Below are 24,733 nucleotides of genomic sequence, written 5' to 3' on the forward strand. Positions count from 1 at the left end.
GAGAAGACAGAGATGGTGCATAAATGGATGACTGTCCCCCTCCCTCCCTCCTGTGAGTACAGGCTGAGGGCCTGGTGGGTGCCAGGTGCTGCATCAGCGGCAGGGGATGCCAGCACTGGTGGGCTCTTCCTTGGTGGGCACATCCCAGGGTGCACAGAGAGTAGACAGCAAGAACAACAAGCACGGGTGTTCACTAAGGGAACCAGCATCACTTCAAGCCCTGAGGGGGTTGTGTGGGGGAACCCAAGGCCCATGAGACAGAGGAAATTAAGTAGGTGAGGGGAGGCAGGTGTCCGGCTCCCAGGACCCAAGGGAAGATGCAGATACATCACTCGTACAACGTGGGGTATCTCATACTGTGGATCTCATTCTGCTCGGAGCGTAGTGCTTTCACCAAAAATTATTAGAAGTGAATCCACTGTCATGCTCTCCAACGTATCCATGCTCATTTCTGACTGACTCTTTGCAAACCCCTGGACTGCAGCCCGCCAGGCTCCTCTGTCCATGGGATTCTCCAGGCAAGAATACTGGGAATGGGTTGCCATTGCCTTCTTCAGGGGATCTTCCCGATCCAGGAATCGAACCTGTGTCTCCTGCACTAGGCGGCTTCTTTACCCCTGAGCTACGGGGGGAAGCCCAGTTGCGCTCTCCAATGAGCACAGAAATAAGCATCTTCTGGCACAGAGAGCACGGCCCTCAGCAAGCATTCCACTCAAATGCTCAAAAGATGCATGTCAGGGAGGAGGAGGAAAGCAGCCACTCCAAGGAGTTACTTGGACATGAGAACATGCAAGTCCGTTTGCCAATCAGCAGCAACACCTTCTAATTTTCTCTCCTAATCCAAGCAGCAGCCCAGAAAGAGGAGGGGGGTTTCTGATCTCAGTCGAGGGCTCTCCACCATGAGGCTCTAAGTACTCATTTTTCTGAAAGTGAAAGTGAAGTCGCTCAGTCGTGTCCAACTCTTTGCGACCCCATTGACTGTAGCCTATCAGGCTCCTCCATCCATGGGATTTTCCAGGCAAGAGTGCTGGAGTGGGTTGCCATTTTCTTCTCCAGGAGATCTTCCCGACCCAGGAATCAAACCCAGGTCTCCCGCATTGCAGGCAGACGCTTTACCGTCTGAGCCACCAGGGAAGCCCATTTTTCTGAACACATCATTTAAAACTGGTTTATTCTACAAACACAGTTTTCCGCTATGTGTTCTCCCCTAATACAAAGCACAAAATTTTGCCAACCTAACACAATCGTCTTACTCTAGAAAACAGTAATATCTTCACCCTTGACTCTACACCAACCAAATTAGCAATTTAAAGGCATAGCTCCATCTGACTTTCATGGACTCTAACGCTTCTCTGTGCTTTTCCAGCGTGAAATTTGTAATAAAAAAAAAAAAAGAGAGAGAGAGAGAAGAAAAGGGGGCAGACACTGTAATATGAACTTTCTTTCCCTAGTTGTGAGAAAATGCACTTGCTCTTTAGACAGAATACAGAATCCTCTCACGGTCATTACTGACGCTGCCCGCGAAATGTGAGAAGAGACTGAAAACGAGAGGAACAAAAAAGTGAAAAAGAAACCCAGAGTCTGCTCACCCTTACAAAGCGGCCACCACTCTCCAAAGTCACATGTGTGGGCAAGAGACCATGTCACGCACGCGGGCAAGAGACCACAGAAGAGCTCCTCCTAGCTTCCACGTTGCCGCTTTCCAGCTGGGACTGGCATTTTCATGTTGGTCTCACAAAAGTGCAAATGGTGGAACTTGCAAAAGTAGCAGTGAAGAAATGCTCAGAGGACCCCTGGCAGGAAGGAGGGGAATGCTCGGCCATCAAGGTTTGCCTCTCGGCAAAATTGCTTTCAGTGTGACATCCTTTCTTTCTGAAGTGTTGTTTTCTTTTTTTTTTCTTTCTTAACAGATCAGTGAGAAAAACACTTTTCAAAAAACTGTCTGGTTCAAGATAAACCAGCAAGTAATACATCCTCAAAGTTTTCAGTACAAAAAAAAAAAAAAAAAAACTGTGATGAAGCTGAAGAGGCAAGCATGGGCTTTTGGGAAGAATTTTATCGACTCTGTTAAAGATAAAGAGCTTGCACTTAATCCTGAAGCTCAGTTTTCCAAAATACTGCATGCACAATAATTTGTGGTGGCAGAAGTCTTTTAATAGTTATGTATTTACTTGTGCAGTTTCTATTTGTGTCAAGTGATACTTGTTTTCCATTTATAGTAGGAAGAGTATTTTACTAAAAACTTTTTTTTTGTTTTGTTTTTTTGTTTTTGGCTGTGCCACATGGCTTGCAGGATCTTAGTTCCTCGATCAGGGATCAAAAACCCGGGCCCCTGGCAGTACAAGTGCTAAGTCCTAACCCCTGGACTGCCAAGGAATTCCCTAAGAAGTGTATTTTAAAATATCTTTAAAATGAGTTGACTTAGAGAAAGAAAGTCAGAAGCGGTACAGCCAACATGTGGGTGCGGTGAAGTCGGTGACTGTGAGGCTCATGGCTAAAGCTGGGAAGCGGTGCTAGAAGAATCAGGAGCCACTTCCAGGTCTCATGATGTAACTGATGGGAATTCTATCTGATTATCTGAATTTTTAGATAGCTAGCTAGATGGCTCCGCAGTGTTTGGAAGACAGAGTTAAAAGGAATCCAAGCCAGAAGGCAAGGGGACAGGATGCTGCCCTGGGACTCCATCGAGCCAGTGAATACTCGCCGAGTCCTGGGTCAGTCCCCGTCTCGGCGCACAGGGAGCAGCAGAGAAGAGCCAGATAAGTGTATATCAGGTTTCCACAGAAGAGAAAGAAAAGAAAGGTATGTTGTAAAAGAAAGCCAGGTAAAGGGAGAGAGAGAAGAATGCACAGCTGAAAACACGGATACCTTTGAGAAGGTAGCAGAAAGGAGGGAGCCAGGCCACTGTCTGGAGGAGGAGCAGAGCAGGCAGAGGGCTCAGGAGAACCCCCAGGCACGGGAGGCGTGCTGGGCCCCCGGGAGGAAGAGTGGGTGGCCGGCGGGGCTGGACGGAGGAACTGGGAAAGAGCGGGAGGAGGTGAGGTCAGGGGTGGAGGCAAACAGTGGGCTGAGCGAGCAGAGAGAAGGGCGCTGTTCTCAGTGCGATGAGAAGCTGCAGGGCATCTGGGGCAAGAAGGCAACACTGGGTGGGGAGGGAGGGAGACAGGAATGGCAGGGACTGGGCGAGGATGCCACCCGAGCTTCTACACAGGACTGAGGCAGCCTGGACCTGCTGGGACAGATAAGAAGATCCGGTCAGATCTGGGATCCAGTTTGGGCTGATTGGATATATTGAAGAATCGTATGTGAGGTGAGAGAGCAAGCAAGGGATCAAGCAGCATCTTATTTTTCGGTTGTGTGTTTGTCGTGGTCAGAGCCCCAGGAAGAATGAATGGTGGTGTCACTGGGATGACGGAGTGGCCAGGAAGGTGTGAAGATGGGTGTGGAGACCAGGCTCTGCCATGCTGGGTTGAGGGTTCCTGTAGGCACAGCTGTAGAGATTTGAGCTGGTAGTTGGCTATTCCAGTCTAGATTTGGGGGAGAGGCAGGTCAGGAACCATCTCATCAGGGAGTCATGAGCATCAGATGGTATTTAAAGCCTTGGAACTGATGAGACCACAGAATGGTGAGTGAAAAGGCCCAAGGATGCAGCCCAGAGATTCTTCCCACTGGGATGGGTGGGGTAGGAAGGACAACGAGGCAAAGGAGACAGAAAAACAAGAGTGAAGCACAGAGAACATCAGAGTAAGCGCTGGACCGTATACAGCAGCCAAGACACGGAAGCAACCTAAATGCCCGCTGACAGAGGAGTGGATAAAGAAGATGTGGTGCATATGCATGATGGAATATTCAGTTCAGGTCAGGTCAGTAGCTCAGTCATGTCCGACTCTTGGCGACCCCATGAATTGCAGCACGCCAGGCCTTGTATTACTCAGCTGTTAAAAAGAATGAAATAATGCCATTTGCAGCAACGTGGATGGACCTAGAGAGTGTTATACTGAGTGAAGTTAAGTCAGACAGAAAAGAGGAAATATTGTATGACATCCCTTATTTGTGGGATCTAAAAAGAAATGATACAAATGAACCTACAAAACAGAAAGAGACTCACAGACTTAGAAAATAAACTTATGGTTGCCTGGGTGAAGGGACAGTTAGGGACTTTGGGAACGTCATGTACATACTGCTATATTTTAAGATGGATAACCAACAAGGACCTCTATATTTGTACAGCACACACTGAACTCTGCTCAATGTTATGTGCCAGCCTGCATGGGAGAGGGATTTGGGAGAGAATGAATACACGTATATTTATGGCTGAGTTCCTTTGTTGTTCACCTGAAGCTACCACGACATTGTTAATTGGCTATATACTCCAATACCAAATAAGAAGTTTTCAGTTCAGAGTAAGTGCTGGAGTGATTCAGCAGATGATGCAGGAAGAAAGAGGGAGAAAGTGCCCGAGAAAGGTCCACTGGCTCAGTGGTAAAGAATCTGCCTGCCAATGCAGGAGACACGGGTTTGATCCCTGGTCCGGGAAGATTCCACATGCCCCAGAGCAACTAAGCTCATGCCCCGCAACTGCTGGGGGCCACAACTGCTGAAGGCTGCGTGCCCTGGAGCCTGTGCTCAGCAGCAAGAAAAGCCTGTGATGAGACGCCTGCTCACTGCAGCTAGAGAGCAGCCCCTGCTCGCTGCAATGAGAAAGAAGCCCGGGCAGCAGTGAAGACCCAGCACAACCAAAAATCAACGAATAAAAATTAGAAAGTGTAGCCAACAAAATTTGGCAAGAAGAGGTTGAGGACTGCAAAGGATGATTTCAAAGTACTAGAAAAATTAATTACTTCTACGACAAAAAACTGATGCTTACTTCACGCTATACATCAATATAAGTTCCAGATTTGTTAGAGTAAAATCAGCAAATGATAATGAAGCTAGAATAAAAACCAGAAGAGATTACAAGTTAACATTTATTTCTTTGGTTGGGAGAGAACTATTTAGGCATAAAAACAATGGAGGATGTCATTTTTAAATACCTGTCTGAATACATAAAAATATGAAACTTCCATGTGTAAGAAAAAAGCAAACAGAATTAAAAGGCAAATAACCAAGCTGAGATTTTAAATATCTGTAATACAAAAAAAAAATAATAATAAATAAATAAATAAATATCTGTAATACATATGTCAACAATTTAATATCCTTAGTATATAACAGCCTCACTCAAGATCATTAAGGACACCAAAATCCCACCTGAAAGTGGCCAGAAGCATTCACCAGAACAATTCACCAGCATCTATTTCTGTTCATGTCATGAGCACATCTCTCCAAGGAAAGCCATGGCTGACTTTCCTTGGTGACTAGATGGCTCTCCTGTAGGGTTCAGCCAGCCACTTGATTGGCCCTGGAAATCCATAAAAATCATTACCCATGGACCAGTCTTCCAAGAAAGTGCTAACTCCATCACCTGCCAAAACAGTTTAAACAGCAGAGCTACAAGACCCTATAGGTTATTTTCCAGCACAAACCTTCAAAAAACTAAGAGAAAATCATGAGGCTTCATATGAATTCAACAGATAAACTCTCTTTTTGAGCCTGACAGGTAAAATCTTCACTTACCTCTTCTTTCGTGGTGCTGGAGTTTAGTTTTACTGGAATCTAGTTTTTCTGAAAGGTGTAATTTTTGCTGTCAAATTTATACAGTGTTCCAGCAAAAAGGTAATGAAACAGAACGGCTGTATTTATTCATGATACCAAACACACATGATATACAACAGAAAGTTGTCCTGATACATTTCTAAAAAGACTCTATTGCTATAATTATTGTTTACAGAAGAGTGCTATATACTAATTATAAGAAACTGCAGAAAGGTAACACTTAAGCACCACAACCCTGATCAAGACTCTACATTTTTGCAGTTTAATATCTACCCAAGCTGTTAGAATTACAACCCTCTACAATATAAAGTGTCATCTTTGAGAGTTCTAGGTCATGCCACAGTGTAACATCTTATGACAGTTACTAGAATAAAGAATCAACTAGGTCTTAAAAATAAACTGACTTAGAGACAAAATCAACAGGCAGGACATGAATATTTCTGTACCCTAGGATACAGACACTAACTTTACTAAAATACTAAGCTACATAATATGAACCATCTTTTTAATACACTAACACATATTGACATGTGGAAAAAAAGGAAGCAGGTTAAAAAAAAAAACTAGCCAACATTCACCAAGAAGTCAAGATTTTCAGGGAGTAATTTCTTAAAGAATTTAAAAAAATAAATGTAATACCAGATTATATCTACATTCAAATATTTACTCACAACCACCATGTCAAGACAGTGTAACTGAGGGAAGAGGAGAAAGTGTCATTTGTCATATATTACTGATAAATACTTTTAAAAATAAGCCTTAAGGTTCTTACTCTATTCTTACCAGTTTATTCCTCAACACTTAACAAATAATTACTGAGAATGCGGTAACATCTCCCTCGGGTTAGTTTCACGAATGCTCCAGCGTTAGAATGAATTCCTGAGCTATGACTTTGCTTTGATTAATGTGTCTACCCTGAGCTTAAAGAGTCTGCCACACTATATGCAAGATAGACTTAAGAAAGGGAGAAGGAAGTTACCTTTTAATTCAAGTTCAACTTTAACATGTAATCTCAGAAACAGAAAAATCACAATAGAGTAAGAAAAAGCTCAGACGACGTGTATTTCTTTCATTTTTTTCCTTTAGAAACAAGTGGGATCCATCTGACAGAGAATGATATATAACATGTCATAACATGTGCCACCTTAAAGGCATAATATAGAGTTTTAAAAAATGCAATAATTAAAAATTATTCCTCAGTAATCTCCATGGGTAGAATAACAAATTACTCAACTGAAAAAAAAAAAAAAAAAAAGCTACCAGTTAATTTTTAAGGTATAATTTTTGCAGTAAATTCCACAAACTTAATATCCTTACATGTGCTATTTATTAAAATAAAATATCACAAAACCATTGCCCACACATGACAGGAAACACCAAAGTTCTGTAAAATTAGGAAAATAACATAGAAGTTTTAATCTGTATGAAGCATTATTACCTTTTCAAAACCCATTTGGAAAATCAGCCATTTTAGCTGAACCCAACACAGCAGCACAGAAGGAACTTTAACTTCACATCGTGGTTGGCTACGGCTCACATGTTTAACTACTTCTTGGAAAATGCACATGCCGGCAGCAAGAGATGCTGAGTTAGTTTTACAGAGCTGTACATCGGAAACGGGACTCATTACTCTAATGACTGGCATTGTTCCCCTGGCATTTTATATTTATCTTTCAATTATAAAGGTGCTGCCTCATAAAGACGACTGGTGAATTTCACCAGATGGGGCTAAGACACAAAATTATAAGAGCAAAGTCCCAGATTGCCAAGAAACATTTTTCACTTGTTTTAGGTATTAATTTATAGTGACTATCACTTCTTTGTAATATAAAGAAACAAATAATGCTTTCATTAACATGTTACTGGTTAGGGGTTCAAATCGAGTTGAAATTTTATTTCTGCTTTTTAGTGCTGTATCTATCACCTGCACACCATGCAAACACTGCAACATACCCAAGCACGGAGGTAAACATTTTAAAGAAAAGCAGTGAAGGAAAAAAACATCAAGTAAAGTTCCACCTACAGGGATTCCTCTGACTATTTTCGGTGACTCCTGGAGATGACATGGATGTGGGCACTGAGCAAATAGAACTGAGCAGAAGCTCAGGCTGGTCAAGTGAAACCTCCAGTTTACCAGGCAGCTCCCCTGCTGTGCATCTTCTGGGAGTAGAACAAAGGAAGCGAGGCTGGAGCCAGAAGCAGGTTTTTCCAAAGAAATTCTATTAAGCCTGTTTTCCGCTGATGACTTCTGCAGACACGTATCAGAATCTACTGCCTCTATAAAAGCCAAATGCAAGCTCTGAGGGCTCTGGTGTGCAAGGATGTATGCACGGATCTGGGGTCATACCAAGTGCTCCTCAAAAGGTAGGGGAGAGGCTGAAAACACTAAACCCATCTGAGTCCGTCACAGAGGCACAAAGATGCCTCAAAACAACATTCGAAACGAGAGAAGAAGCCCAGCTCTCTGCAAGCAGTAAGATAAAGACGAAGAATACAGCTTGCCTCCCAACACAAAGGTATCTTTAAACTCCCCCCAATTCACTTTCAGCACAGCTTTAGCCTAAAGGTTCCTTCAAATTCAGCCACACTAACTGGTAGCTTGGAATGTGCTATGTATTTTTAATAAGTATCTTAAATCCTCACAATTCCCATAGTTACAGATACTTGTCGACAGTCTTTTCCTGTTTCGAAGTCGTGTGCTCTGAACCCCCTCGTGTGGTCCTCTGTGCATCACAGCTTCACAGTCAGCCACTCTCTGTGCCCTCAGCCCCTCCCTGTCTGCAGCCTCTTTTCTCCCCTCTTTTCATACAAAGGCACTCAAGTTTCTCAGAAATCAATAAACCCTCCTCCCCCCCAGCCTCTCCTCTCTTCTCTCCTCCTCTAAGCCTGTGATTTCGAAAGCCCCGCTCTACTCCCCCATTCACTCAAATGTTTAGTCAGTGCCAATGTGCCAGGCACCCGGGTCACACGGGGAACACGACAGAACCTCCTGCTGGTCCCCTGTCCTCCGCCAGCTGGGTTCCCCTCCCAGCCCACACGGGAACCCCCGTGTTGCTGAAATCGCTCCCAGGACCATCACCAGTGAACTTTAGTTGACAGATCACATGCCCCTTCTCAGACCATCTTCCCTTCTGTCCTCTCTATAACAACGTGACACTGCTTGGCGCTCCCTGAGACACGCCCCGAGACACGCATCCCCACCTCTGCAGCTGACTGTACTCAGCCCCTGTCAAAAGGAGCTAGCTCTCTTCTTACGCCTGTCGGGTGAATTCTAGCGCTTCCTAGACTTCCACCCCCGTCACCTTTGTTTTCTTCTGCCTGGTCTCACCGCGCAACTGCACCCAGACCCAAGGCTCCCCACCCACCGCCCCCCAGGTCAGCCTGCTCCCAGTCCCAGCTCACGGCTCTCTCCTGACATGCAGCAACCCACTGGACACTTCTATCTGTAATGGCATCTCAGACTTAATATGCTCAAGACTGAATTCACTCAGCAAGAATAAAATATTTATGAGTAAATTTAACAAAAGAAGCGAGACTTTGCACATTGAAAATAACAGAACACAGCTCAGGAAAATCAAAGCTACAAACACATGAAGATGCATCCATGTTCATGGATTGGAAGACACAATATTATGAAGATAGTAATTCTCCCCTAACTGAACTAGAAATTCAAAACAATCCCTATCAAAATCCCAGCAAACTTCTTTTTTTTTTTTTTTTGGTAGAAACAGACAAAATGATCCTAAAATTTGTACAGAAATGCAAAGGACTCAAAATAGCCAAAATGATTTTGTAAAAGAACAAAATTCGAAGATTTATACTTCCCAATTTCAAAACTTATTACAAAAGCTACAATAATCCAGGCAGTGTGGTACTGACAATAAGAAAACTGAGAGTCCAGAAATATCCTCTTCTTTACATTTATGGCCACTGGTTTCCTGCGACAGCGCCCAAGTAGTTCAGTGGAATGGGGGGGAATCTTTTCAAAAAATAGTTCAGAGACAATTGGATACATGTGAAAAACAAAAGCAAACAAACTTAGACTTTTACATCACACAAAAACTGACTCAGAATGGATCATAGACCTAGACATAACAGTCAACGATGTCAAGTGTTGACAAGGGTGAGGAGAAACCACAACCCCTAGACAGCTGGTGGGAACGTAACCGGTACCACCGCTGCAGAGAACAGCTTGGCAGTTTCTTTAAAAGTTAAGTATAATCTTATCATAGGGCTTCCCTGGTGGATAAGACAGTAAAGAATCTGCTTGCAATGCAAGAGACCTGGGTTCCATCCCTGGATCGGGAAGATCCCCTGGAGAATGGAATGGCAACCCACTCCAGTATTCTTGCCTGGAAAATCCCCATGGACAGAAAAGCCTGGTGGGCTACAGACCGTGGGGTCACAAAGAATCTGACATGACTGAGCACCACACAACCGTATCATATGATCCAGAAATTCCAGTCTTAGTTATATACCCAAGAAAAGTGAAAAGATACGTCTACACACAGACTTGCATATGAAAGTCTATAGCAGCATTATTCACAACCGTTCCAAACTGGAGACAATCCAAATGTCCATAAACCAGTGAAAGGATAAACGAATTGCAATAAATTCATACAATGGGATATTAATTCAGCAATAAAAAGAACTGTCTACTGATATATGCTACAACATGGATGAACTCCAAAAATTTAACATGACTGAAAGAATCCAGAAGCAAAAATACAACACATCGCATGACTGCATTCGTATGAAAGGTCCAGAAAAGGAAAGTCTATGGAGACAGAAACTGATTAATGACTGCCTGGGGCTGGGAATGCAGAGGGGCAGAAAGGAATGGTGACGGGTGATGAAAATGTTCTAAAACTGTGTTCTGATGATGGCTGCACAATTCTATAATTTACTAAAACTCACTGAATCGTACACTTAAAAATGAATGCAATTTGTGATATGAAAGTCAAATCTCAATAAAACATTTTAAAAAGCATTTCTCTATCAGATATCAAAAAGTTCTGCACTTTTGTGGGGTTACTGGGAACTTCCTTGCATTAATAAACTATTAATTATTATCATTGATCAACTGATACTGTACCTCCTCCTCCCAAAACCGACAGAATCCACTATGGTTCCCTCCCAAATCTGCTCTTCTGCCTGTATTACATTTCCTGGTAAAAGAAAAATCCACCCACATGTCCTAGCCAGAATTCCAGTCATCCTAGACTTCCCACTAGAGTGATGAAATTCTTGATTCTTCAATCTGGGCCTTTCTCTCCATTCCACCACTGCCTTCATTCAAGTGTATGTAGTAGTTTCTCAACTAACCCTTCTTGCTCTAGACCTGCTCTTTTCCAATCTGTCTTCAGAAAACCTATGATCCCAGAAAACCTGCTCTATAATGCAGACTGCCTCCTGTTATCCTAAACTGAACCTTCTGGTTCTCCCATCCCTACCTCGTCTCTCTCAGCTACAACAGAGACTGCTGAGCAGTCTTGCCATGAACAAAAGCGTTTAACATGCACCCCCAAATATGTATATTTATATAACATACACATCAATACCTGTTCTAGTTTATTATAGAAGATGCACAAAAATTGAATTATAAAAAGATGACATAAAAAAAGAAATAGAAGTTCCAGTTTTCTTCTCCACCACTACTGACGTTACTCTGGATACTCACGGGCCTCTTTGGAGACCACTAAGCTAAGTCGCTTCAGTCGTGTCCGACTCGGTGTGACCCCATAGACGGCAGCCCACCAGGCTCCCCCATCCCTGGGATTCTCCAGGCAAGAACACTGGAGTGGGTTGCCATTTCCTTCTCCAATGCATGCAAGTGAAAAGTGAAAGTGAAGTCACTCAGTCGTGTCCGACTCTTAGTGACCCCATGGACTGTAGCCCACCAGGCTCCTCCATCCATGGGATTTTCCAGGCAAGCGTGCTGGAGTGGGGTGCCATTGCCTTCTCCATGGAGACCACTAGTTCAAAGGAAAAAGCCAAAGCTCCTCTGCGTGGCATACAAGCTGTGCGGCATGTGTGCCCTGCCCACGTCTCAACTTCACCCCTCACTACTGTACCCACACACCAGATGCTTCAGCGCTAACTAATTGTGGTCTCGTCATTGAACAAGAAGTTAAATTTTAACTTGTGCTCTTGAAATAAGATAAATGTCCCTGCATCTTCGCAGTTGTTCTTTCCTCTTCCTGGAATGTCCTTATTACCTGTTTCTGCCAGGTCAGCACTCAAGTGCCTCTCTCTAAAAGACTGAGTACTCCCACCATAGTGTGCTTATTTCTATTTTAATATTTTTGTCATTGTATTAAAATCATATATTTGCCTTTCTATCCTAGAAGCTTTGCCACTGTGCTTTAGCCCCTTGAGGACAGAGGACAGTGGTATTACCCAACCTGGGTCTCCATTGCCTGCTGCTGCTGCTGCTAGGTCACTTCAGTTGTGTCCGACTCTGTGCGACCCCATAGACGGCAGTTCACCAGGCTCCCCCGTCCCTGGGATTCTCCAGGCAAGAACACTGGAGTGGGTTGCCATTTTATTGCCAAATGGCAGCAAAAGAGTTCTGCCTTATGTGTTAAGCTAACTCTTGAATTGACCCAACATGTTCTACCCAAGCTTTCCATCTATCACATCTAAATTCATGACCTGCTGTGGCTACTAAGCCACCGGTATGGATAATTCATATCTGAGTCACCCAAATAAGTGTGACTCCTCATGGCCTCAGAATTCCCCAAGTCAGATGACATTGTCATTTTATGCCTTCTTTTTCACTCAAATTTAGCCATGATCATCACTGGGAACTGCTCTATCTCAACAATGTCAAACTGAAATTCTTTATTTGACCACAAGAAGTGTGGTCAACCACATACTCAACCACCCAAGTGTTTTCCATCTTTAAGGGGAACACCATCCCTAGTACCTCGTATCTTGCTTATTTTACTGGTCTCTTCAGGCCTCTCCTTTCTGGCCTGAATTCCATGGCCAATCATTTTAATCATGATCTCATTAGCACCCAAGATTACTGTGCTCTGCTGACCCATCGTATATGCTCTTTAATTCCCAGCTTTGTGTTAACCAAAGCATTGTTTGTTTTGGTTTATATTTCTACTTCTGAGCCTAGCCTTGCAAGTTCAGACAATCTTTCCTTCCACAGATTCTTTCTCCCCTATGACCTGCCATCCTTTCCTTCTCTGAAGTCTCCGAAAAAGAGATATCCCTGGATCCTCTCCAAGGACAACCTATCTGGGTATTTTTTCTCCATCTTCTCTAGATCTTAATCAAGTCCTTAACGTCTTCAACTTCACCTTCTTCCCTGACCTTGACCCTGATTCTATCTCGCGTGACCTTTTCATTTCTTTCCTAAATGTCTCACATGCTTCTGATTTGCAATCTGGAGTCTCCCTTTACAAAGAGCTCTGTCAGGTCACCACTCATCTATTCACTGTTAACTCCAGTGGGATTCCCCATTCTGCTCAACCTTCCTACGTTACTTCCAGCACTGATGAGCACTTCTCCTTTAAGCCTTCTCCTCTCTCGACCTTCCTGTCACAGAGCTGTCTTGGGCAGTTTTGATGAGCATTCTGGCCCTGTATCCTTCATTGGCTTTGCTTCCCAGAACAAAGCCTTAAGTGGGATCACACTCCCTCGGCTGGTCTTAGCTGCCTCTCCCCGCATTCTCTGGTGACCCACTCACTGTGACAGCGAAGGCCACTAAATCCTGGCACGTTTTCACACCCTCCGTCCGTCCCATTTCTGACATGGCCAGGCAGTGCTACAGTAGAGAGGAGATTACAGTAGATGTCCTCTTAGATAACACAGCTGGATCCCGTGCTGCTCGTTTAATTTTTAATAAAGCAGTTAACATAGGAAATCATTAAAAACACACACATGCAAGGGCTTCCCTGGTGGGCCAGGGGACATTGGTTCGGTCCCTGGTCTGGGAAAATCCCAGAGGCTGTGGGGCAACTGCTGAGCCCGAGCATCCTAGAGGCCGAGCTCTGCAACCAGAGAAACCACCGAGATGAGAAGCCCGCGCAGGACGACACGACGGCAGCCCGCACTCGCTGCCACGGGAGACAGCCTGGGCACAGCAGCGACGAGCCAGAGCAGCCAAGACAAAGGCTTTTTAAAAACACAGATACAGACACTCTAACTTCAAATATAACCATACTTTTTTCTGAGTTCTTTGACTATAGGTCCACTGGTTGAAAAAAATCTTTGTATAAGCCACCTATTCAGCACTGGATAAAAGTTCCAGTGTATTTTTAAAAGCAGAAAGGGAATTTAAGATGTGAGAAACAATTTGTGTATGGACTCTTTCAGAATTTTTATTATTTTCCCCCAAGTCTTTTTTAATTTCTAATTTAACATTTTACAGTAATTTTTTAAAAAGCTATTTACCTGTATCAGGTCTTCCAAAGCAGTCAACTTAATTTTCTTAAAAACAGTTCTCCTTAAAACAGAGGTTTCATGATTTTATTTGGTATTTAATTAAACTGTGTATTAAATGTTGATATTTAATTAAACTGCATATTAAATCCTGGAGAGAGTGTGGAGAAAAGATCCCCACTGTTGGTGGGAATGTAAATTGGTATAACCACTATGGAAAATAGTATGGAGGTTCCTTGAAAAAATAAAATAAAACTACTATATGATCCAGCAATCCCATTCCTGGGCATATATCTGGAGAAAACTAATGTAAAAATATACGTGCATCCCAATTTATTTACTCTACGTGTAGTTATAATAATAATGGGGTTCCTTCTCACTGAAAATTAAAAAATTAAGACTTTAAAGATCTTACCCTTTTCATATTGTATAATATTCAAGTGACTAACACTAAAGAGTTTAAAGAAAGGCAATATTGGAGAGAAAAGAGAAAACCTTCCTGCTGCCAATATTAAAAAAAACAAAACAAATAATGAACCGTTTCAATAATACTGTAGAGATGTGCTAGATATATCTTAAGTGCAAGATAAAGATGAACTCATTAACCTCAATGGAGTACAGAAGGAAGAATCCAGAACTCAGTGGATCACACTGATCTATGTCACTAACCTTGAGGGTTACTAATTTTGTCCTGAAACGTTAGTTCTTCCCCAACTTAGCAAAAAGCTTCTAAATATAACTACAACTTGAATAAAACAATTGGAGGAAGTAATATTTTTTGTTTTCCTGAAATGTATAAAGGAAAAACAAAGGCAAAAGCAATGTTCAAAAAATAACAAATTATTATATCTTTGAACGAATTCTCTTCTTCAGTAATGTCTTGGAAGACTAGTTATATTTTTTTATTGCAAGCTACACATGCTTTTGAAGTATTAGCAAAACACTCAAGAGGAAATATTTTTTAATGAATATTAGTTCTTTAAAAAACTAGATTATGATACAATAATCCATTTAGGGTTTGTTCTAATTGAGAGCTTTAACTGGCCTGTGGTTTGGATGTGCTGCTAAATGTTGTACATAATTAGGGATATATGTAAAAACAAGATATTTCAGCATGAATTGAATTATTCTATCAGGTAATACATAACACTATCTATCCTCTTGCAAACTGCTGGTCTCCTCTTTTTCTGGAATACTGTCACACAAAAAGAAAAAAAAAAAGCCTCAGTACTGAGATGAAAGCAAAGCTGACATGTTGCATAATCTGGGTCTCTGCCTTGTCTTTTAATATTAACTTGATTTTTTTTCTTCCCCCAATACAGTATAAGAAGACGCTAATAGACTAAAAGAAAGGAGGAGAGAGAAAATAACACCTTATGGGGATTTCAGATCTTATTTTAAACCAGTGATGAAAAATAATGTACATGAGTTGTGGTTCACAAATTGATTAAGAATAATGATAACCATGATAATACATCAGATCATGACCATTTAACATCGCCCTTAACAAACTGGCGAACTAAATCATTCAGTATAACTTCAGCCAAACAGAAACCCAGCCAAGTCAAGTCGGTTTAATAACAGATGTAGCAGGAGTAAGCCTTTATACCTTTTATCTCAAGTATTAGTTGTTTTCTCTAAAACATCCAAACATATCACACAGATAAACAATTCAACTGTAAATAATGTTCTGGAAAATCTTTAACCAGTAACTCAAAAAGTCAATACCAGTTTATAAATGAAACATAATAAACAACAATTCAGAGTCTTCTCAGTTACCGAAATTCTCTGAGAATAGAAATTTCACTACTCAACCTCTAAAGCATAATTGAAAAGTGGCAAGCTGGAAGGGCTTTGAGCTTCTGAAAGTCTGTGGTTTTCCCTATTTTTCATGAGTGTTTCCAAGAGTCAGCACGACCAAGAATTATTTCTCGTGCTCACTTGCAAAAGTTCCCTAAAATTAAAAAGCAATGCTAGGCACTTTTAGTGTCTCAGAATATAGCTCAGCAAAGCTCACGATTTTACAGATAAGCTTGAAAAAGGTAGAGAGACTCATCCAAAGTTACGAGACGGTGGCTGAGCAGGCCCAGCACTGAACACCTCGCAGGCGGTTCGGGCGACTCTGGGTTGCCTGCAGGGCCACCTCTATCACCATCACCTCTCCGTGTGGCCCAGACTCTCTCTACACAACAGAAACCAGAATCGTCTCCAACTGTGATTCTCGGCAACCTCTAAGTCAGCATTATGTCATCCTAACATACTATTTATGATGCCACTAGCAGAAACTCTCACTTGGTGCATGTGTTACAGCTGAAAAAGAATATCAAAACCACCGTGATTAAATACATTGATAAAACAGTATTAAGCAAACTTGCATTTTCTGATGTAAACTGATTTAAAGAAAAAGGAATGCATTCTTTCATTATCATCATCAAGAGAAAACATCTGACATCAATTAACTCTCGTCTACTTTCAAGTGAAGAATTAAACACAAAATTACCTTTGAAGGTTTCAAGTTCCTTCCTGTAGGAAAAACAAAGAAAACATACATTTATTAATCTACTCCCAATGGAAACTGCTCTTCGATTATAATAAAATATTAAGTACTTTAATTGCTGAGAGTGGTATTTCTAGATTCTCAAATAGAGTCCCTTACTCTTTGAAATTACCAATACAGTTAGCCTAAAGCTACTATTCTCAGTTTTTCTGCTATTACTCTACTAATAGTTCAAAAAAGTTCTACCAAAATTTAAACTATTAAAACACTGAAACACTTAAACAAAACAAAAAAACATAGAGCATTTTAATGCCAGCCATGAACCATCTAATATATTTAACTACCAGTTTATAAAAGCAACTTACTTTTCCCATCATGGATAAATAATAGAGTTTTTAAAAATCTTTAATTAAAAATCGTTCAAAAGAGGAGCAGTTATTTCCTTTTCTAAATGAAAGGGGAAATCATATATCAAAGGGCTGAAGTCCACAGACATTCCTGTCACAAAAGGGCCAAGTCTCCGGGAAACCCTCTGGTGTGTGATTTTGTGTCAGTCAGGAATGCTGAAACACAGTCTCCTAGGAGACGTACATCCAGGGAAGATAGATGAACAGTCGTAAAACATTTTTGACAAAGAAGTCAAAAGCAAGTTTTTTTCAGGTTTTCCTTAATAATTTTATGATTATATTTTTCTCAGTATCAGTACTAATTAAAAGTAATTTTAAGGAGGCAAATTTATTTGTAAAGGCTTATCCCACTTAAAATATGAGATGTTTGTCTTTTATTTGCATGAGGGGTTTAACTAAAAATCTAGAACTATTCTGGATTTTCAAATCAGAATTCCTCATTGCTAATTACAATACCGCTCATGTTCCAAAACAGTTGACTACCATGACCAGCTGGCCAGGGAGGACTGGCAAGCTGCCCACTGAAAAGCCAGTGTTCTTAAAACAGCCAAGTGGAGGTTCTTAAATCACGTGGTCGTATCACTCTTTTTTTTTTTTTTTTCCCTAAAAATACTAACTCATGATAACATTACTCTAGCATCAGAGTTCATTAACTAAGGAATAAAAAAGTTACTTTCAATCCTGTCTTTAAAATGGGTGAAATCATTTCCCTTGGGCCAATAGCCCAGCTTCATTCTTAAAAGATTAGGTAGAAAGTAAACCTGCCTGAAACCTATTTTACATTCCAGTAATGGGATGAAGATGCCTGGAGAAGGAAGTGGCACCCCACTCTAGTATTCTTGCCTGGGAAACCCCAGGGACGAGGAGTTTGGCGGGCTACGGTCCATGGGGTCGCAAGAGTCGGACATGACTTAGCGACTGAACAACAACAAACGGGATGAAAGCTGAAAAGGCCTGAGAGAAAGGCAGCACGCGCCGAAGTCAGCATCCTAAGGGGGCGCCTTCATGTATGCCTCCAGACGCCCTCGTGAGCCATTCTCCACGGCCACCGAGGGGTGGGCAGGGTGACAGAACACTTGGTTCAGTATTCCTTCTTCTTTTTTTTTTTTTAAAATATTTATTTGCCTGTGCCAGTCTTAGTTGCAGCATGGGAACTCTTAGATGTGGCCTGTGGAATCTAGTTCCCTGACCAGGGATCAAACCTGGGCTCCCTGCATTAGGAATGCCAAGGCTTAGCCACTGGACTACCAGGGAAGTTCCTCAGTTCAGTATTCTAAACAGTAATTCTCTTTTCTCTGATTACAGTCTTCAGAGAGCCTCTGCTTTCCTTCTTTTGGAACCCAAAACAGTGAAATTTCAAAAAGGCACCTCCTGTTTTAAAAAAAGGTGAAACTGGGAAGAATGATTTCACAGTCTTCCCTTACTGCTACCCCAAATAACAACCATGGAGCCAAGAATCCAGTGTCTGTGTTAGTAATGAGTCAGTGAAGTCAAAGTCACTCAGTCATGTCCAACTCTTTGTGACCCCATGGACTACACAGTCCATGGAATTCTCCAGGCCAGAATACTGGAGTGGGTAGCCTTTCCCTTCGCCAGGGGATCTTCGCAACCCAGGGATCGAACCCAGGTCTCCCGCATTGCAGGTGGATTCTTTACCAGCTGAGCCACAAGGGAAGCCCAGTAATGAGTCATTGCCCGATTAAGAGCTTTCATTGGAGTTACTGTGCCCACCTTCCAACCTGCTGGCTGCCTCAACAAAACAATGGGAAGTTGCTACGAGAAAAGAGTAAAGGTGAGCAGGGTGCCTCTTTCTAGGCCCTTATTTACAGAATATCCTGACCCATGGCAATTCAAGAAACTTCCAAGAGAGTTTCTTTCAGAAAGTAAGCGAGTCCTGTACCCAATTCCTTAATCAAGAAGACAGTGGAGATTGGGGTGGTACAGGTGGTACAGGACTGTGGTTTAAGGTAAAGATCACTATGATGGAAGAATTTTATAAGTTTAAAGACCTGATAAAGAAAAGCAATAGCCCTGAAAGCCTTGAAGTGTCGTAATTTTTAGGACAGACTCCATAATGCCAGCGGAGAAGGCAATGGCACCCCACTCCAGTACTCCTGCCTGGAAAATCCCATGGATGGAGGAGCCTGGTGGGCTGCAGTTCATGGGGTCGCTAAGAGTCGGACACGACTGAGCAACTTCACTTTCACTTTTCATTTTCATGCATTGGAGAAGGAAATGGCAACCCACTCCAGTGTTCTTGCCTGGAGAATCCCAGGGACGGGGGAGCCTGGTGGGCTGCCATCTACGGGGTCACATAGAGTTGGACACGACTGAAGTGACTTAGCAGCCATAATGCCAGAGGCAACAGCATCCAGGAGTACAGAAGGTATGAGAAGGGAGGGAAGACAGTCAGGGTCAAAGTGAAGGTGTGGAAGCTGAATGGTGTAGGTTATCTTCAGGAAAGAGCAAGCCCGTCGGGACAGCAGGCTGAATGAAGAGAAAGTGGTGGGAGACGAGGTTGAAGAGGCAGAGGCTTCTGAGTGCCCGGCTAAAAGGATATGCTTTTATTTTTAGCAGAATATCACAAGCAAAGCCATGCTTCAGGAAGAATGTTCTAGTTGTGACGGATAGACGCACTGACAGCGGGGAAGAATGAAGCAGGGAGCACTTAAGAAACCATTAGAGGAGTTTGAGGAAGATCTCATTAGTGCCTGGAAGGAGCAAGTGCAGTCGCAACAGCAACAAAGCATGCTCAGTCGCTCAGTCGTCTTCAGCTCTTTTGCGACCCCATTGAATGTAGCCCACCAGGCTCCTCTATCAGATTCTCCATGCAAGAATACTGGAGTGGGGTGCCATTTCCTCCTCCAGGGGCAATGAAGGGAGGGGGTCCAATTTGAAAACGCTGGGGAGAAGAGTCAACAGACCATGGCAATTGACCCATGGGAAGAAGTATATAACCATGAGGCTTCCTGTCTGCATCACTGGAAGGAAAGGGAATTCATCAGCAGAAAACAGGAAGAGGAACAGATTTTGGAGGGCAGTGCGTAAGTTCCATTTGGAACATAATGAAATAATCTGGGAGCTTGGAAACCTAAGGCTGGAGATGCTGAGCCATGACTCCCAACCCTTGTAACCCACTCAAAGACTTAGCTCCCCCACTTCCCACTCAGTCCGGAATCCACTCCAGCGTGGCTTCCAGACCCCAGCTGTGCACAACGAGACCACCGACAACCACCCTGCTGCCAAAGGCGATGTTCGCTCTCACTTTTCATCCAAATCCCTCAGCAGCAATTGACTCCGCTGGCAATTCCTTGAGAGCATTTTCTCGAGTTTTCCTCCTCCTCTCCCAGTTCCTTTTGCTACTTCTCCGCCCCTTCCAGACCACAAGATGCCTGAGCTTTGCCAGCTTGGTCCCGGCCCCCTTCTTAACTTACTTGCTCTCACAAGGCAATTCATCCAGCTCCGTGGCCTTAAATGCCATCCACAGGCTCTCAATTTATACTTCCTGTCTTGATCTCTACTTGGAGCTCTAGACTCATACGCAACTGCCTATCTGAGAGTACTGCTTGGAAGTGAAGCAGGCGTCCCAGCAACACTTGCAAAAGAGCCTGTTCTTCCTACAGTCTCCCCCACCTCCACTCAGGCCATCACCACACTTCTCCAGCCTTGGTTGATCCATCTCCCTCCTTCGCCACATCCAATCCACCAACACAACCTGTTAACGCTATCTCAAAACATGTCCCGAATCCATCCAGTTCTGTCCATCACTACTACTGTCATGATAAATATCATGAAAAGGGACTTCCTTTTCCAGGAGATAAATACGCATTTTCTTATACTGAATGCAACCTCTGAGTTTGATCATTCATTCAACAACAAAAAAATGTATTGATGTATTGTGCCTTAGACACTAGCAATGTTAGGAATAGCAGCAGGAATAATGCTAGGGTTGAGTTATATACGCTCCACAACCTCAAGGAAATTTAGTGAGGGATACAGAAGTAAAGCAACAGTCAGAAGTTGATGTCATAGATTAGCACTCTGCTAATGCCAGCCACGCTGAGGATTCTCTAGGAATACAGAGGAGGGGGTGACACACACCGAGGACCAATGGGAAAGGCTTCCTGGAGAAGCCAGGACTGAACTGAGTCTCGAGGGAAAGTGTAAGTGAGGAGGACAGGTAACACTGATGAGAACACGGCAGATACTTTTCCCCTTGACCATTAATGTCACCTTTTCAGCTCACCAAGTGAAAAGGCACAGGTGAGCAGAAGTTTTAAGTTCTGGTCACTCTCTAAACTCTATCAGAAATGGTTAATGGTAATAATCAATGTAAAACAGTATCCAAGTCTTTTCCATGAAGACGTCCATCACACCCACATGGCCTACCTCCCCTCCTACAGGGCTCACGTCCGTCAGCGCTGTAACACGGGTACACTGCCCTGTAACGCCATGATTTCCACACAGGTGTCATCCCTATGGGGCTGCCCAGGCGGCACTAGTGGTAAAGAACCCGCCTGCCAACGCAAGAGACGTAAGAGATGCGGCTTCCATCCCTGGGTCGGGAAGATCCCTTGGAGGAGGGCATGGCAACCCACTCCAGTATTCTTGCCTGGAGAATCCCATGGACAGAGGAGCCTGGAAGGTTCTAGACCGTAGGGTCGTACAGAGTCAGACACAACTGAAATGACTTAGCACACACGCCATCTCTACAATCACAGTGCCAAAATCCTGAAGTGCAAAGATTATGTGTCGTCTGCCCTGACCACATGTGTGCACAGGGTCACACACGACATACACTCAGCAAGTCAGGTTACCAAGAACTCTGGCTGCAGAAGGACTAAACATACCTGCTTCTTAAAAGAAGCCCTTATTCTAACTAGGGAGGAATTTATTCTTTATTAAAAAATAAAAGCTTGGCCACGTAGTAATTCATCTGATATGATAACAACTTGTTTGCCTTTTGCAATTTCAAAACTCTGAGTCTCTTCATTTCCAAAGTTTAATAATATTTTCAGAAGATTAATTAAGTAGGAAGAATTGAAATGCCTCCCTTTAGGTTTTTACTATATTTTAAATTTTACTCAGTTCAGCAAATGCTATCACAAAATTTAGCATGACAAACCCTGAAACTAAAACATTCAACAAATAACACTAGACTCAAAATCTAATAATATTTCCAAAGGGTGAAGCTGCTATTTCATCATTTTATCCGCAGGGGTTGAGTTATGAGGGCAGAATAAAAACAAAAAAAAGCATCACATTAACAAATAAATCCATGGAATGTTGCAAGAAGTATATTAAATCTGTGCGTGTATAGAAGTCAACTAAATCAGACCCACAGATGCAAACAGATTGGAGCCCTGGATAAATGTCTCCACAAACACAATCATCTCAGAGATGGAAGGATACTTTCTTTAAACACTAAACTGCTTCCCCAGGACAAACCCGTGTCAAAAACCTAACACAATGATTCTAGATGGCAAAATACCATTCAAAATATAAGGTGCAAGATCAATTCTAACCTTTTTTCCACATTTTAAAATATTTAGGGGCATTTTTTTTGTATTGACCAGCAATACTTTTTGTATTAAACACAGTAGAAGAGTTCCCTTTGCTATGACTGAGGGCTAGGAAAGATCTTACCAGACCTCTCTCCTGAAAGACCAGCTACTATCCACTCTTATCTAATCTTTTAAGCATTCTGCAGTCCTGAAGATGTGTACCCTTACTGGCTTGGTGAGTTTGTGGCTAAGAGGGTAGAAGTTGGATAAAGTTCTTGGGCCTCCCTTGTCACTCAGATGGTAAAGAATCCGCCTACAATGCAGGAGATCTGGGTTCGATCCCTGGGTTGGGAAGCTCCCCTAGAGAAGGGAAAGGCTACCCACTCCAGTATTCTGGCCTGGAGAATTCCATGGACTGTACAGTCCATGGGGTCGCAAAGAGCTGGACACGACTGAGTGACTTTCATTCTCAAGGGCGAGAAGAGCTGGCCCACGTGCTTGAGGTAATTTTCTCAAAACATTTAGAAGCCCTGTTGTCATTTGCTCCTTACACAGATCCTACGGAGGGGGTACGTTACAGAATAAGACATCTTTATTACACAGAATGAGAGGAAGCAATAACCAATAACAGAACCACAGCATCTACAATAGCAGCAGAGAAGAAAACTTAGGGTGCGAGTGTTAGAGACGGCTTCCAGAGGCCAGGCAAATAAGGACTGGTTTGTCAATGGGCACAGTTACCTAAAGAGTTAAGAAGAGAAATACAGGTTAAATATTTAAAGTGCATCATGGATTTGGCCTCCATGGAAGTCTTAATATGACACAACCTGTAGACCACCTTTCTCTGGCAACCTCAGTTGAACTCTGGTGTGTCGTGCATCTTGTCCATTCACAAGCAACCTGTTAGAATGATCTACCTTGTTGACTACTAGCTATTTTTGTAGTTCTAGAAACATTCTTGCTGGGATACAGTTAATCTATTTGGAAACAGCTTGATCTCTTTAATGCTTGCTTTTATGATTAGTTAAGCAGGTCTGGAATGGGGCTCCGTCAAGGGCCAACTGTTGAGGGAAGCTTTCCCGAGGAATTTCCCCAGGAATTCTCAGTCTCTGGCTGACGGGCACTGCTAACTAATCCTACTGGGTGCGGTCCCCTCCTCCTCCTCCTCCCTGGGTTGTTTGCTCATGTGAATGACCGGTCCCCTGCTGAACTTTCCAGGGAGCCCTCTGCAGATTCTCGGTATTCCTGCTCTCTGGTTTTGAGCCCTGTAAACTCCAGCTGTCTTGGGTTTCCAGACGCTCAGCTCCACTCTTCAACTCTGAGGGCCTGCCAGACTCTACCTGGTTTTCCTTCCTGCACGCAGCCTGGAAACTCTGCTGGCAGAATGCTGGAGCCACCATGGGGCTTGTCTCCTACTGACCAAGGATCTCTTCTCCTCTCTGCCCAGTGTAAAGTGTCCCAATGAGTGTTATTTCATTTACTGTGTCTGGTTTTTGGCTGGGTCAGGGGGAGAGTCAGTCTGCTTCCATGTTCTTCCACCTGGGGAGGACCCTTTACATAGAAGCCCTGCCTGAGGGGACACTGCTCATCTGTTTCCCACTCAGCACCCAAACCACCCTCCACACAGAACCTCAGGGGCTACTTAGTTGCTGCCTTCCTGCCCGTCTCCACCAGACCTCCTCTTCTGGTTCCAGTCACCTTCACCTTAGAGAATGCCCCTAGCTCCTCCTTGTCCTATTCTCAGCAAAGCCAGGCCTGTGGCAAGTCTGCCCAGCACAATCCCCTCAACTCTCTGAAATGTCATTTCTTGAAGCTCAGGAGTTTGGTGGGTTATTCTCTAGAATGTAAGCTGGTCAAATACTACTAAAGACAGGCCATAACATCTCAAATCTATCATTCTTTGCCCTAAAGACTTTTCTAAACTTAGTCTGCATAATTTCAGATGTGCAGATGACACCACCCTTATGGCAGAAAATGAAGAGGAACTAAAGAGCCTCTTTTCTAAACTTAGTCTGCATAACCTCAGATATACAGATGACACCACCCTTATGGCAGAAAGTGAAGAGGAACTAAAGAGCCTCTTGAGGAAAGTGAAAGAGCAAAGTGAAAAAGCTGGCTTAAAATTCAACATTCAAAAAACTAAGATCATGGCATCCAGTCCCATCACTTCATGGCAAATAGATGGGGAAACAATGGAAACAGTGACAGACTTTATTTTCTTGGGCTCCAAAATCTCTGCAGATGATGACTGCAGCCATGAAATTAAAAGATAC

At 43.0% G+C, this 24,733-nt stretch overlaps 1 protein-coding gene across 5 annotated transcripts in view; it reads right to left on the bottom strand.

Moving 5' to 3' along the window:
* Positions 1-24,733, bottom strand: part of DTNBP1 (dystrobrevin binding protein 1) — a 111,339-nt gene that overhangs the window by 29,722 nt on the left and 56,884 nt on the right. For all 5 annotated transcript variants that reach the window (XM_006057794.4, XM_044927371.2, XM_006057795.4 and 2 more), the window contains one exon: positions 16,553-16,575. In XM_006057794.4, coding sequence (XP_006057856.1) covers positions 16,553-16,575 — 23 coding nt within the window. The remainder of the gene's footprint in view (positions 1-16,552; positions 16,576-24,733) is intronic.

This window comes from Bubalus bubalis, chromosome 2 (assembly GCF_019923935.1).
Source record: "Bubalus bubalis isolate 160015118507 breed Murrah chromosome 2, NDDB_SH_1, whole genome shotgun sequence".
NCBI classification, from domain to species: domain Eukaryota; kingdom Metazoa; phylum Chordata; class Mammalia; order Artiodactyla; family Bovidae; genus Bubalus; species Bubalus bubalis.